Here is a 14,354-nt window from a genome sequence, read left to right on the forward strand (position 1 = left end):
CAAGGAAACTTGTCTGCCCATCTTTAAGTTGCTGGTAAGATTATTAAATTATAAATAAGGGCAAAGAAAGAAGATTTATAAATGTTCATTTATAGGAATGTAACTTTCGTAAATCTGAAGTCGCCCTCTGTGCATGCCACAATGTACTATTAGAATAAAATGTTAATGTAATTTAGTTTTTGGTGATAGGAAACCTCCCTGCCATTTGGTTTAGGGACATTCTTCTCTGCCAGAGTAGTGGAGTGACCAGATTAATAACAACCTCAGAAAGTTTTCCACGTGAAATTGAGATGACAGTTCCATTTGTGTTTGGATTATCAAGGTGAATTTTACTCTTCACTCATCACTTTCTTTTGAAGAAGTGTCAAAGCCTAAATTTACCTCAGATATCATTTCATCACTTCCTTTCTTCCTGTATTCGCTTGACCATATGGTGGTCAGGTAACGAAAACCACTACTGTTTGGTCTGTTGAGCATAATTCTAAAGAAAACGTGTAAAAACTTAAAGAATAACTTCTAGAATAGTTCAGTCTTATCAGTTGCAGTGCTGTGTAGATGAGAGTGTATAGTTTGTTTTTAAGGAAAGTCAGACTCTTCCCAAGCCTTTACTTTACCTTTTTGTCCTGAACACATACGGACAGCTCTTGCCTCTTTGATGATGGTCAAGATGGACTGTGTAGCTTCAGCTCTTAGTCTGTTCCCTTAAAGCTTGTGAATTTACTTTTCCATAAGCAAGTCAGCACCACACTCATAGATTTGTCATGAAGAGTTGGTAGGGGAAATGGAAGTACAATAGATACTGAATCGGATCTTGCCTTAGCTACAAACCCAAACGAAGGTGAGGGAAAACCATACAGCCATGTGATAAAGGAATAGCTCAGCACAGGGTCGGAAATGACACCAGCTCCTGACAGCAAGAGTATTTTTCCATTTAACACAAATCAAAACAAAACACTTGAAACCTGGAGCTTGTTGTGTAAATACTGAGGCGCAGGAATCGATTTTTCAAATGCACCTTGTAACCTGCCTGTTCTCTTCAGAAATGCCAGACACGAAAGCTGAAGATGAAGTGGATTTTCTGAGTAATACCAGGGAGAGTTCAGTTTCTGAAGAGGTAGCCACAGGAAACATCACTGCGGCGCCCAAGATGAAACAAGGCCCGAAGACCCAGGCGGTAAGTGGCATCCAGTCTCTGCAAGCACAAAATGTGTGTCGCCTGGTCTGCTGTGTCTGGCTAATGGTTTTGTTTTTTTGTTTGGATTTTTTTCACAAAAGTGTTTTTCCCCTTCTCTCTTGTTCCATTATGTACAAATGTGAACGTGTTGTTGCAATTGAGCTTTCATAAATGCTGTGCACCACATAGCAGGCTTTTGGAATGGGCCTTCCTGCAGGGATCTCTCGGAGATGGTAATGAAAAAGATTTCCCTATGAGCACAAGACTTTTCAGTTTGTCGTCAAGTTTAACGTGTCACAAAATGAAAATTACCATTAAAGGGCATCTATTGACCCTTTTTAATCTGACTCTTCTTTCTTTATATATATATTTTATATGTATATGTATATATATATAACTGATAGCAAAAATGAGATTTTAATTTATAACTTAGCACTGTCTAAAATATGTTGTCATTTTTAGTGATGAAAAAAAGGTTCAGTTGGCTTTTTATAACAGCTTTATTGAGATAAAGTTCACATACTATAAAATCCATTCACGTAAAGTGCACAGTTTAGTAGTTTTTAATTTATTTACAGAGTTCTGCAGTCGTCACCACTGTCTAATTTTAGAACATTACCGTCACCCCATACTCGTTAGCAGTCTTTCTCTCTGTGCCCCATACCTCACCCAGCTCTTGGTAGTCACTAATGTGCCTGTCTCTATGGATTGCCCATTCTGAAACTTCATATAAATGGAATTGTGCAATATGTGGTCTTTTCTGACTGGTTTCTTTCACTTAGCATACTCTTTCAAGGTTCATCCGTGGTGTCACATTGATCAGTACTTCATTTCTTTTTATTGCCAAGTAATATTCCATTGTGTGGATGGAATACATTTTGTTGCACATTTGGATTGTTTCCACTTTTTGGCTGTTGTGAATAATACTGCTGTGAACATTTGTGTACGAGTTTGTGTAGACATATGTTTTCATATGCCTAGTAGTGGATTTGCTGGGTCATATGATAATTCTGTATTTAATATTCAGTAACTTTTAAAAATATTTTTCTTCAGCATCTTGAGATTATTTTTCTTCTTGTTTAAAGCTGTTAACTTTTAAAACAAGGGAACTTAAACTTGTTGAGAGAAACAGTGCTCTAAGCTTTAGATTCCATGCTGGTTTAAAAAAAAACCTTTTGGAAGCTGAAAATCAAGTTAGTGGACTAAATCATATTGCCTCTCAGAAAAATCAGTCTTCCTCGCCTAGACTTGACAGGGCACTGTTTTTGCTCTTCAGAGGACTAAGTGGTATTTTTTCTTAAAGTTACCCCAGAAGGTAAACAGAACTGTACCCTCCGAAACTGTTCCCAGTGTATGAACGGTGATAAACCAGCTTCATTTTATTGGAGTCCAGTGGCAAGGAGGTGCTGAGTGTTCTAACCCGCCCCTTATTACAGATAATATTCATGACTAATGCCTGGGTGGCTACTTCTTAGCAAGCATTATTCAGACTGATGTTGCTTTTGCCTCTGGGGAAAGAAAAGAGAACACACCCTGCATGGGTACATGTGTCTTTGTTTCTAGAAGCCCCTAAAAAAGGGAAGGAACAAACTCACATCCTTGAATTCAAATACCTCTGTTTCTTCGTCCTCCATCTGACATTGGAGCCATTTGTGTCATGGAGTACAGCCTTGTGCGTGGCCACAGAACCTTTGCCTTCCAATGAAGGATCTCTCAACCCTCACTGTATCTTGTCTGTCATAAAGAAGAAGACAAAATATTATTAAAAAAAGAATTTCCTCCTCTCCTCATCTCTTTCCTGTTCTCATTTTTCCTCTAGTTTTAGGAGTTGAGAGAGATAATATTCTTCTAGTTGGTCAAGAGGCCTCATTTTACAGATAAAAGAATTAGACCCTTGGAGAGTCACATGACTAGTTCAAGGTCAGACTCTGCAAGAATGAGAGCCTGGAGTTTGATTTCTGACCTAGGACTTACACAACAGGGCACATTCCTTTGTGACTCTTACCCCGGGCTGGCTCTGTGACTGGTGGGTATATTCTAAGGAGTATCAGTAGGTTAGAACCATGTTATTTGTCTGTTGCTGGGAGATAGCTATGCCTTATGCTTTGTGTCTGCCCCCACTTTGTGCATTTGGAGAAAGCATATGTTAATGGGATTTTTGGTTCTTGAAGATTGTGAGGTCTAACTAGTGGCGAGGTTTGTGTGCATAGCATTGTTGTAATGTGTCATGTAAAGTCTGACCACTTCCCTCCTTCCCTGACACTCTGCCACACTTGCCCTTTTTGCTGTGAATTGAAAGGATAAAGCTTGGGCACACACTTTAATTTTTCCCGTGTCCCATTTTCTTTTTTCTTCCCGTTTGACTCTTCATATGCTGTACATTCATTGTATAGGTTTTCACTGGGTCAGGAGAGAAGTCTGCGGACTTTTTTTGTAAAGGGCAGATTGTAAATATTTTAGGCTTTGTGGGCCATCCAGTCTCTGTTATGACGAGTCGACTTCGCTGTTGTAGTGTGAAAGCCATAGGCTGTATGTAAACAAGAGTGTGACTGTGTTCCGATAAAACTTTATTTATAGTCACTAAGGAGGTTTGCATTTCAGAGAATGTTCATTTGTGATGAAATACTCCTTTTTGAATAGTTTGTTTTCAGTCCTTAAATGTACTCTTAGATTTTTTTTCACGGGCTGTACAAAAAGAGGCGATGGGCCACTGTCAGTAGTTTGTGGGCGCCTGGCCTAGAGAGCACTTGTGCACCAGTGGATGAAAAGAAAGAGAAAGCAAGTCGACTTCTTTTCCAGATTGTTCTGTTTGTTTTGTGGTGAAAGCTGTAGTTAGTAAGCTGCAGGCTGGGAGGCAGAGTTCCAGTTCCGTGACTCTCCAAACCGGCTTTTTGACTTGGCTTCTCCAGAGTTCAGCTTCCTTATCTCTATTCCTCTTCCAGCCTCAACCTTCTGGAATCTGTGTTTGCAGTCTGAAAAGGGTTACTTGAGCTTGTGATTGTGGTCGAGGGTGGAGTGGCTTTTGTTGAACATTATTTAATCCAGTCTCTCTGACGCATGCTCAGTCTCCGTGTTGGCCTTGGGAATAGGCCAGTCACTGCTTCATTGAATCATTGTTCTACTGAATCATCCTCTCCAAACGTAAAGCAGAATTTGTATCTTTTATGCTGTGCTACTGACGTGAAACCCTAGAATGGGTGCATTTATGGTAATTTTCTAATAAATGTAAATAAAGAATCCATTTTAAATTTATAGGAGTCTTCCTGTTTTGTAACCTTCTCTAAACATAGATAATTGTCAACGCGTGGGGACTTCAGGCAGGCGTGGCACTACCAAGTATTTAAAGAAAAAAGGTACAGTTGGGTTCCTATTTTCTTTAGTCCAGTAGTATGATACCTGTCATACAAATTGAGGAGTAATTTTTCATTCCTTAACCTGCTTGACACATTGTGCTGTAAATAAGCCCTTACGCGAGGGTTAATAACACTTAAAATCATGATTCATAAAGGAATTAGGCAATATCAAGATTAATACTTGCTTATATTCTCATAAAAAACACATGTATGTGTTAAATGCTGCTGGTTTTTCCACAGACGATAGCCGGTCCTAACAGATATTTCTTCACTGGGTTGAAATCTTTTCACAATTTAGGAGGCCAACTCATTTACTCACAAATACTATGGCCTATTCGCATTAGTCGTTTTATCAGCATTTTGTGGTTGCAGTTTGTTAAGTATTGGCAAAGCTTTAATATGCGTTAGTTTCATTTCCAGTGTTAGCCCCTCATACAGACTACTGGTTTCAGGGTTCTCAGATTACCTTTTGTCGTCTTCTTTTTTTCCCCTCAATGAGTTATATCTGTCAGGCACTGAGAACAGAGCCTGGCACGCAGTAGCTACAGCTTAGCATTATATATCGTTAATTAGTTTCATGACTTCAGATTCTCATACTCATTTTACTCATTTGAGTACCCAGTGGCATGTGGTGGTTCCTAAAACCATCAAGGCTCGGGCTCTGCTTGTTGAGCGTTAGTATAAAGGCTTCAGGAAGAGCATCAGATGTGAATTGAAGGGGGGAGACATGGAGCTTGTTTTTACCTCTGAGACCTTGAGAATTTCAGTGAACCTCAAAGATCATCTGAAGTCCAACACAACACTGTTGCCTTATAGGAGAAGAAATGGTTTCAGCATGGTTAAGTGACTTGCCTCATTTCGCATAGTTAATTCTGTAAGCTAGACTAGAACCTCACTTACTATGGTTCTCAGAATAGCCATTCTGAGGGTACACTTCTGGGGAATCCAGTTCACTTGGATGGGTTTTTCCATTGTAGACTGGCACTCCTGAATGATGCTTACCCACAACAAGATTCTAAAACCACTGCATTATACGCCCGTGCTTTCAGTGCTGGTTGGAGAAATTCCTTTGGCCATTTTAGGATCTAAGCTGTTTCACTTTAAAATAAATCTCAAGTTCTTACTATAATCTGTTTAGCTGCAGCTAAATACCACCATGATAGTGTTTGTCCAGAGAGTTTGCTTTTGGTGCAGAAATTACTAAGATTTTCCAGACCTGCCTTTTATTTCCTGCAGAATGATATGACTAGGTATAGAGATGAGATTGAATACTTAAGTTCACAAGAGAAAGCCTTCTGGGACCATTCACCTTGAGGATATGCTCTGTGGGGTCAGGAAAGAATTATGACACTTGCCTCCCTGCCCCAGTGCTGCAAACCAGCATTCTCCAGGTCTTAAGGAGTCTTTTCTCTTCAATATGTGGTCAGGTTTGTTAAGAAGGAGCTTGCCTCCCTGGGCTATCTGTTCTTTGAAGTATCTCTGTAATAATTGCTTTTCCAAACGCTCATCACATAAGCTTTTTAGCCATATGGAACAGTTAATTCAGCAAGCCAGTATATCTTGTCGGGATGCCCATGGTTCCTAGCAGCCAAACACTCAAGAACAAATATGTTCAAGTACAACTGTAAAATCCCATGTGTTGAGTATTAGATTACTGGGAAAGTCTACTTTCCATTGAACACACTCTCCCCAATCAAGAAAGCATTTTAAGTCAGAACCATGCTCCCCTTTTTTATAACTACATAGCCAAACATCAACTTAACTGAATTTTTATTCTTAATTATTTTTACAACAACATTAATATTTGTTTCTTCAAGGTTGTGGTAAGGCAGTGTCAGACTATTTCTGGTTAATATCTCCTCCTTGAAGTCTCTCTGTACTTTCATTATTTTTGATGGAATATTATCTTTTCTTTTCTTGTCTCAAGGGGGCGAGCTTGCATTTCCATCCCTAGTCCAGGAGTCTGGTGCAAAGCTTTCCTTCGGTGTCGCTGTTCCCCCCACCTTCAGACTCAGCTGCCATAGGAAAATACGGCAGCTCGCAGGCCGTTTGGTAACTAACTTGACAAGCCATCTCACTGATGTTCAAAGTGGCTTGCATGTCCTACCCTCTCATTTCATAGTTTTTGATTTTAAAGAAGGTGTTTTTTAAAATGTCTCTGCTGTCATATTTACATATGTAGTTTTGCGGTGTATGTGTCATCTAGGAAAAGGTAAATTGGCCTCTTTCTGAGTCGCCAATAAGTCTTCTTAACAGAGCCAGCCCACCCCGCTGCCATTATCCCTTTTGAGTTTAAAGCTAGAGCTAGCTTCAACCACAGGGAAATTTACTCCTCTGTTTTTTCATACAAAATTTTTTAAAGATAACTCTTTGTCTGTGTCTCCTCTGAAATGGAGAGTTTCCAGGAAATTCTGCAAATATTGTTCTAGAGTAGATAGTTGCAAAAAACAAGTGCCTTGAAGAACCCAAGATCGTAAAGCCACAAGTAGAAAACCTATAACCTTAATGTAAAAATATCTATAGATATTATATGTAAGGTATAATTTAATGATCTAGCTATAGATTTTTAAGTGACCTTGAACAAGTTATTTAATTTCTCTGGTCTCTATTTTCTCTTTTGTATAATGGTTAGGTAATCTCTAAAGTTCCTTCCAGCTCTTAATTTTTGGCCAGTGTATGATTCTAAAGTGATTGGAATAAATTCATATGTGTTGGGGGGCGTGTATCTTATGTGTTGGACCAAAAGGACAATCACGAAGGACTTCTTTAAATCACGCTTTGTTTAATAGCCAAATTCTTAACTAATTAGTTGTTCCTTGAACATTTTCCAAGGTGTTTTGCTGTGAAATCTTAAAATAAATTACATTAGTAATCCACTTTTTTCTCTCATAGAAATGCTTAACCATAGGTCATATGTGCATTTGTGGGGCAGTCGGGGGGGGTGCCTTTTTTTCCCTCCTGTTGTGACAAAAGAACCAGATCTGATTCTCATCACTCGTTGCACCCATTTCTTACGCTCTTCATTTCACTTCTGTTCATTTTTATTTCATTATATTGATAGCCAAGGATGGTGGCCAAGCACAGTGGAAAGCCTGGGGAGCCCACTACACCAAGGTTTTGATCCCAGTTTTTTCACTTGATCTTTTTGTTTAGAGGCTCAGTTTCCTCACCCGTAAGTTTGGGGTGATGCCTGCTTCAAGGATGATTTGTACTAACTAGAGTCGGTATAGTGTGTAGCATGTAATAGGCATTTTATGAGCAGTAGATGTAGTTCTAATCTCACTTTAAACTAACTCAGAATTATCAGACCCCCTCTTAAGACTCTGGATGAACGATTTTAGATAGATGATGGTTAGAATGGTCAGAAAAAATTACCCATTATATCAGGCCACAGCAGTACTCATTTAGGTTACTGTTTCACTTTATGTGTAACTGTGAGGGTGCACTGATGTACTCAGTACTTGATTCAACAAATGTTCCTTGACCTCCGCTAGGTCAGTCTCTGCCTTCAAAGGCTCATATTCCAGTGGGAAGAGACAATTATTAAACCAATAAATAAGATATAGTCTAATAAGTTTTAAAATATGGGTAAACGTAGGGTTGCTTATGAATAGATATTTTTCAGTGAGATACTGAGTTCCCGTATACCCCCCGAGGGAGGGAAGTTTCTAAAGAATGGTATATGATGTTTACACCATTTACCTCAAGTGGCTTTCCAGGTTTCATTTTAAAAGCTGATTCTCTTTTGTAGAAGTGGCGATATGTGCATTCTGAGTCAGGAACACAGGCTTGAATGTAATGTAGCCATTATTTCTACCAGTAGACTTGGAAGGGCCACCATCTTAGAAAAACTAATTTATTGCTTCTGAGCCTAAGTTCTGTGTTCAGTTTACTGACATAAATATGACTTTATGGCTGCTTGTTTTTGCCTCTTACAAGAGGAGGCTTCCATTGTAGAAAAACTACAGGGAAAGTGTCATCTGAGCTGTGAAGAAAGCTCTAGGTCCCTCTCGGGGATATATGTGATGGGGGCAGCTTTAGACTTCTCATGTTAGGTTTTGACTGTGTATTTTAAGAAGATGCCTGCTGGTGCCTTGCTGGTTGGCCACCGTAAGAGTAAAGTTGCACATAGTATGTGGAATTGTTTTCTTTCTCCATAAAAGGTTTCAGAGGTACTGATTTCAAATATTTTTGGCCTCTTAGGCTGCTCAATTTTGTGATATAGCTTGTGGCTTTGATTTCATTCATTTATTCATTTAGTAAACATTAAATGGGTACCTTTCCTGTTAAAGGTATTGTATCAGATATCTAGGGAATTTTAAAAAGTTAGATATTGTTTCTGCCCCTGGTGTAGTTAGAATCTAGTTAAACACGTAAAGATAGAATCACAGTATGGGAATACAGTATGTGGGACCTGCCATAAGGCACTATTAATGTGCTGTAGGAGTTCACAGATGGGAAGTGCTTGTCTGAAACATCGTGCTGTTTCCCCAGTTGCCTTGGTGAAAACCACATTGTAACACATGTGGTATAAATATTCATTGATTGGAAAGAATAGGGATCGATTCAGGGAGCTTTTGATGTGCTTTCCAGCTTCATAGTTCTCTTTTGCTTTCGCAATGTACTTGACCCCTTGAAGATCGTAGAATTGCCTAAGAATCGCCAGAAACACCCCAATTTGCAAGGGAACTGATCTGGTAAAAATCTCGGTTAAAAAAAAACCCATTAGGAAACTGAGAAAAGTAACATTCACCAAGAGAAGTATGAAGAATAGACACATTCCGTCCTTGTGAACCACATGGGAGTTAAGAAGAGGTGCTTCCGCTTAAACATTCCCATTCAGCCAGCATAAACCCGTGTTGTCCCTCCTTGCCTCTTTCATCTCATGCAGTAGTAGAGACATTTTGCTTCCTTCTGAGAACCCCAAAGCCCTGTCACTGCTTATGGACCCAAAGGATTGCTGTGACATGGTCTTAAGTGTTACCCCAGTGCCACATATGTATCTTCCGGAGAAGGTCAGTTGATGGGAACGTACCTCCCGTAAAGTCAAACAGTGAATGCTCTTATGAGCACGTTTAGAACATCCCGGGCTTTAAGCCTCTCTCAGAAGTCACCGTAAGCCAAAATATTTGTTCTGTTGCTCTTCCTTATCTGTAGTTGGCATTCTGTCCTGACTGAGTCATCAGGATCGATAAATATTTGAGAGTTTTGAAAAGCTGGTCGTTCTGGAGTTGGAGTTTGGGGTGAAACTGAGGTGTAATCATGAAACAGATTTTTCATGTGTGGTTTCTGGATTTCTATTGAAGATGGTTCCAGAATATGATTTCTGAAACTGTTTGAATTAATTACAGTAGGAATAATTGGAATAAATATATAGCTTCTCAGAGTGGACACTGTGGAAAATATCTATTGGAATGTATAAATTCGACTGAGCTTTCATTTCTCTGCAAGATATATACATATGTCTGGGTGTTTCTTTTATTGCATTGAACGTAAATTATATACCTTGCGAGTGGCACAGCATCTGGGAAATCTCTCCTCTACTCCTTCCCTGGGACAGTAAAAAAAAAATTGGAGAAAGGGATAATGAGTGAAAAACTGAATTCTGTTGCTTGAGGAAAAATAGGCCGGTAGAAAAACGTACCTGAGTTGGAGGTGTCTTGCCACCCTTTTGGTTTGTTTGCAAAGATAGACAGCGTAGGATTGTAAGATTTGTAATGGAACCATTTAAAGGTCCTTTCTGTTTATATTCCAGATTCTGTAACTGCAGGAATCCAAAATCTTGCAGAAATCATTGTTCTCCTTACAGAATCTTGTGTAAGGAGAATTGTAGTGTCTGCCATGCAGTCTATACTCCTTAATTTGCAAGGAAGGAACTTGAGCCCAGAGTGCTCAAAGAGCCCGCCATTGTCTGCCCCGCTGGTTAGTGCCAGAGCCAGGCCTGGGGCCTGAACCCTGGGGCCTTGTGTGAACCAGCCTCTCCGTTCTTGCCCACTTCTACCTTAGAGATCACCTGGTCGCACTGAAAGCAGCTCCTCAGTGTCACACTGTACGCTGAGGCACCCTGCAACCCTCTCCAGTGTTTCTCTTGATTCCCAGGCCTGTGCTTACTCAGCTGTGGAAATCCTTAACTAGGACCACCTTGACTGATCAGTGACCCTCCTCTATTTAATTAAATCCTCACCCCATACACTGAAATTATGAGAAGGGCACAGTTGAAATCTGTACATTGAATCCTGTGTTGTGGTTGACAAGCTGTGTGCTTCTGCAGCCCTGGCGGCTCTGCAGCACTTCCTTCTAGTAAATTGCTGTCTCCTGTAGATTCTTGGAGATTGTGGCTGGGCCTCAGGCAGATCACAGTGTAGGGCGATTGGATAGATTTAAGTGTCTCACCCCTGTATTGCCTTCTCCTTTCTAGAGCATGACGTCTTTATTTTTATGTGTGCTTGTTCTGTGTTACCTTTCCTGTAATTTAATGAAAAGCGTTACCTACCAAGGCAGGGGGGTCTTTGGTTCCAAAGAAGCCTGCGTGAGTGACTCAGGAATGCAGGTTTGTTTAGTGATGTTTTCTGGCAGTGCCACAGTAGCCGAATGACGAGAAAGGGGGAGGGACCTTGTGCTTGCCTGTCCTTCACTAGGATGTATCCTGGTATAGCCCTGGGAAAAGCACAGTTGTAGGATCCCCGTCCCAGTCCCCTTTATCTTTCTGTTTCCGTGAAAATAATAACCTATGGGAAAAGTGCTCATGGGCTCTTTTACTTCTGACATCATCAACTTATTTCTTTGCCATTCTTCCCTATTTTGCTGCCAAAAATTCTCTTGTATTCATTTTCCCTATAGAAGCATCTACAAGCCAATCTCTTTTTAGGAAGGGAGGGCCTGGGGACAGAGTGGGTTGGCATCGGGCCTCTCCCTGCCAGAGATGGCTAAAGAAGAACCAGAGCCACCGCCTCAGCTAAGGTCTCTTGAGATTGGATCAGGGCCTGGACCAGTCTGGAGCGGGATGCATGACAAGAAGCACCAGAGCCTATGCAGTGCGTAATCTCCACTTTGTGGGCAACAGACATTCGTTGTAAGAGATGCCGGAGTTTTTTCTCTCATTCCACCCGTATGAGGCCAGGGATTGTGGGAAGCCACAGACTGACTTGTCAGCAGGAGAAGCATGGAGAGAGCACATACATACCCATGCATGAGTTCCTTACTTTAAACATTTATAGCAAAGATTCCAGCAAGAAATAATGCTGTTAAGTTTGCATTCCCTTCCTACAGGAGTTACTGTTGTGCGTTTCCAAAACTAAATTGAGCCTTTAATTTGCAAACATCTACTGTTTTGTGTGCTGAACATTGTACTAGAAACTGGGGGTGCCATAACAGGTAAAATAAGTAAGATATCTCCCATCCCTCAAGAAGCTCTGTTGGGAGAGACAAAGGGATGAACCAGGAGTTGACACCTGGGTCTTGGGAACTCAGGGAAGGAAGTATCTATTGTTTTAGGCCTATTTATACCAATGTGCCTTCTACTGTTCACTTTTGATGGTATTATACCACGAGGCATCAAGTGATTCTGCTGAAATGTTTCACTCAAGGGATTTTCCTCTGTTGACAACCTTGCTGGCCTTAAAATAGAGAGTCAGTCTTTTCATTCCAGTTCCAGAAAGTGATGCATGTGTCATGTTTTGCCGTGGAGCAGTTCCTGTCCCTATCACCAGCGAACACAACACAATAGGCTGTGTTCCTTCCTAGGAGTCATTAGGTTTCCCTAATGGGATAATCTAAAGGAGGAAACTAGAGCTCCGGCCCTCCTCCCTCGTTAGTGCTGAAACCTGGTGCTGTATCTGCTTCACGTCAAACTCGGCGGGTGGTTTTTCTCCTTGTCTGAGACTGTTCTTTCCTCCTCGAGTCAGGAAAAGGATTTAAATCCTGCTTTTCTTGACATGGAACTTTAATGCAATTGCTATTGCAGCTGAACTCATTAAAAGGCATACCTGCAAGCTGTGAGGAGAAATACTGTTTCAAGATTGGCATATAATATAACGTGGATAGCGTTCTTAGGTTTGCTTTTTAAGTCAAAACATTGTGTCCTATAGGCTTTGGGAAAGAGTTTGTGCTTGGCACACCCCACTCCATCCCCGTGGTCCCCCAGGCTTCTGTGAAGCCATTGTAGCTTCTTTAGAGATGCTGGGCAGTGGTGAATACAGATGATTGACAGCTGCTGCCTAGTGTCTTAGTTACAATGTATCTCTACCTACTCACTTTGGTTTCTGTCTCATGCTGGGAGCAGCTGTGCTTTTAGCTGTCCCTGGAGCAGAGTGGGGGCGGGGAACAAGCTCATCAGAGCCTCATCATGCCAACCGAGTTTTCTTTTCTTTGTTTTATTTCTGATGGGGAACGTATTCTGCTGTGTGTCTGTTCCTTGGCATGGCTCTCTGGGAAGGAGCAGGGGTTAAATAAAAACAAAGTAATGCATGCCCTTTTAGGAATATGATCTCTGAATCCATCTTGTTGTTTTCTAAAACTTAGATTCACCCTGTGGGTTATCTAATACTAGCTGTTTATTAGTGGACAGACCTGAAGGTGCCCTGAAGTGTCTGTTGGGAAAAGTTGCCTTGATCTTTCCTTCCCTTTTAAGGCTAGTTAGTGGCAGCTTGGAGCAGGAAGAGGGAGGTTAGCAGAAAGGAAAGGGAAGATGAGGGAGAGCTTTACAGTGGGGGTTGGGGAGGCAGAAGGATAACTAAACCTGAGTCTCTTTACGGCATCTGCAACTGACCAAGCTCTAGAGGCATGAAATGGCAACAGCTGTGAAAAGACCCAAGCTGTCTAATTCTTCTAGCAGTTGTCCCTGTGACTTCTTGTAATTTATCACCCCAGCGTTGAGTGGGGATGGCGGGAATGTAAAGTGAGATTTTTAGAAAAGAAGAAAAGGTTACCTGACTCTTCTTCCTCTGAAAAGGATTTTATCACATAACCGACTAATTAGTCTGATGAAGGGACAGAATTAAACAAGTCTAAATAAGTAAAAAGTGGAAATTGTCAAGTGGTTTTAAAAGCAAGGCTCTTACTTTTTAGATATACACAGTTACTCAGAGCTCTTGTTAAGTGAGGCACTGCTGGGCCATCTTTCACGTAATAGAAAGGACTTTAAATATTGGCGTTCATTCTCACAAAACAAGTGTTCCTTTAGGAGGTTCTTTTTGATGTACAAATAGCAATTAAAAGATTTGACAAATGCCTGTCATTGATTTTAAATTTTAACAAAGTGGGCTTCTAGAAGTGATAACCCCTCCCCCCACCAAAGGCACATATATTCCGATGACCACAAGCAGTAGCTGAGCAGAGCGAGAACTCAGCTTTGGCAAGGAAAGAAAGCGGTATGGAGTCTTCTATCATGTTTTTAACTTCCGTTTCTTAGAATCGTGGCTTGTGGGTCCTCGTGACATTCCCTGCCGCAGAGTGAAGACCATCTTATAGATTAGAGTGTTTGCGCTCTGTGGAACTGTTGACAAGTGAATCTTTTTGGAATGCAGAGTTTTCAGGTAGTTGGAAGTAAAGCCTTAGGTTCCGGAGTTTCAATTTGGAAATCTTTGCTGTAGTATATTTCTAAAATAACTGTGAACTTGGCTGGCTTCTTAAACACTGAACACAAATATCCTCTTCTTGATGGCTCAGAATTATCATTATGGCTATCATTGACTGTTAGGTAATAAAGATGTCCATCACTGGGCACTAATCGTACTAGTGGTACGGGAACTTGGAATGAAGAGGTACTCATGTTTACCTGTTGGTCATTTGCTCCAGTCTCTCAAAAATAGAATGAGACATGTTAAGCC

The 14,354-nt window shown here is 40.8% G+C and overlaps 1 protein-coding gene across 9 annotated transcripts in view; it reads left to right on the plus strand.

Moving 5' to 3' along the window:
- AKAP13 (A-kinase anchoring protein 13) overlaps positions 1-14,354 on the plus strand; it is a 325,669-nt gene that overhangs the window by 184,884 nt on the left and 126,431 nt on the right. For all 9 annotated transcript variants that reach the window (XM_046653445.1, XM_046653447.1, XM_046653446.1 and 6 more), the window contains one exon: positions 1,041-1,174. In XM_046653445.1, the coding sequence (XP_046509401.1) occupies positions 1,041-1,174 (134 nt within the window). The remainder of the gene's footprint in view (positions 1-1,040; positions 1,175-14,354) is intronic.

Source organism: Equus quagga, chromosome 2 (genome assembly GCF_021613505.1).
Source record: "Equus quagga isolate Etosha38 chromosome 2, UCLA_HA_Equagga_1.0, whole genome shotgun sequence".
In the NCBI taxonomy this organism is placed as follows: domain Eukaryota; kingdom Metazoa; phylum Chordata; class Mammalia; order Perissodactyla; family Equidae; genus Equus; species Equus quagga.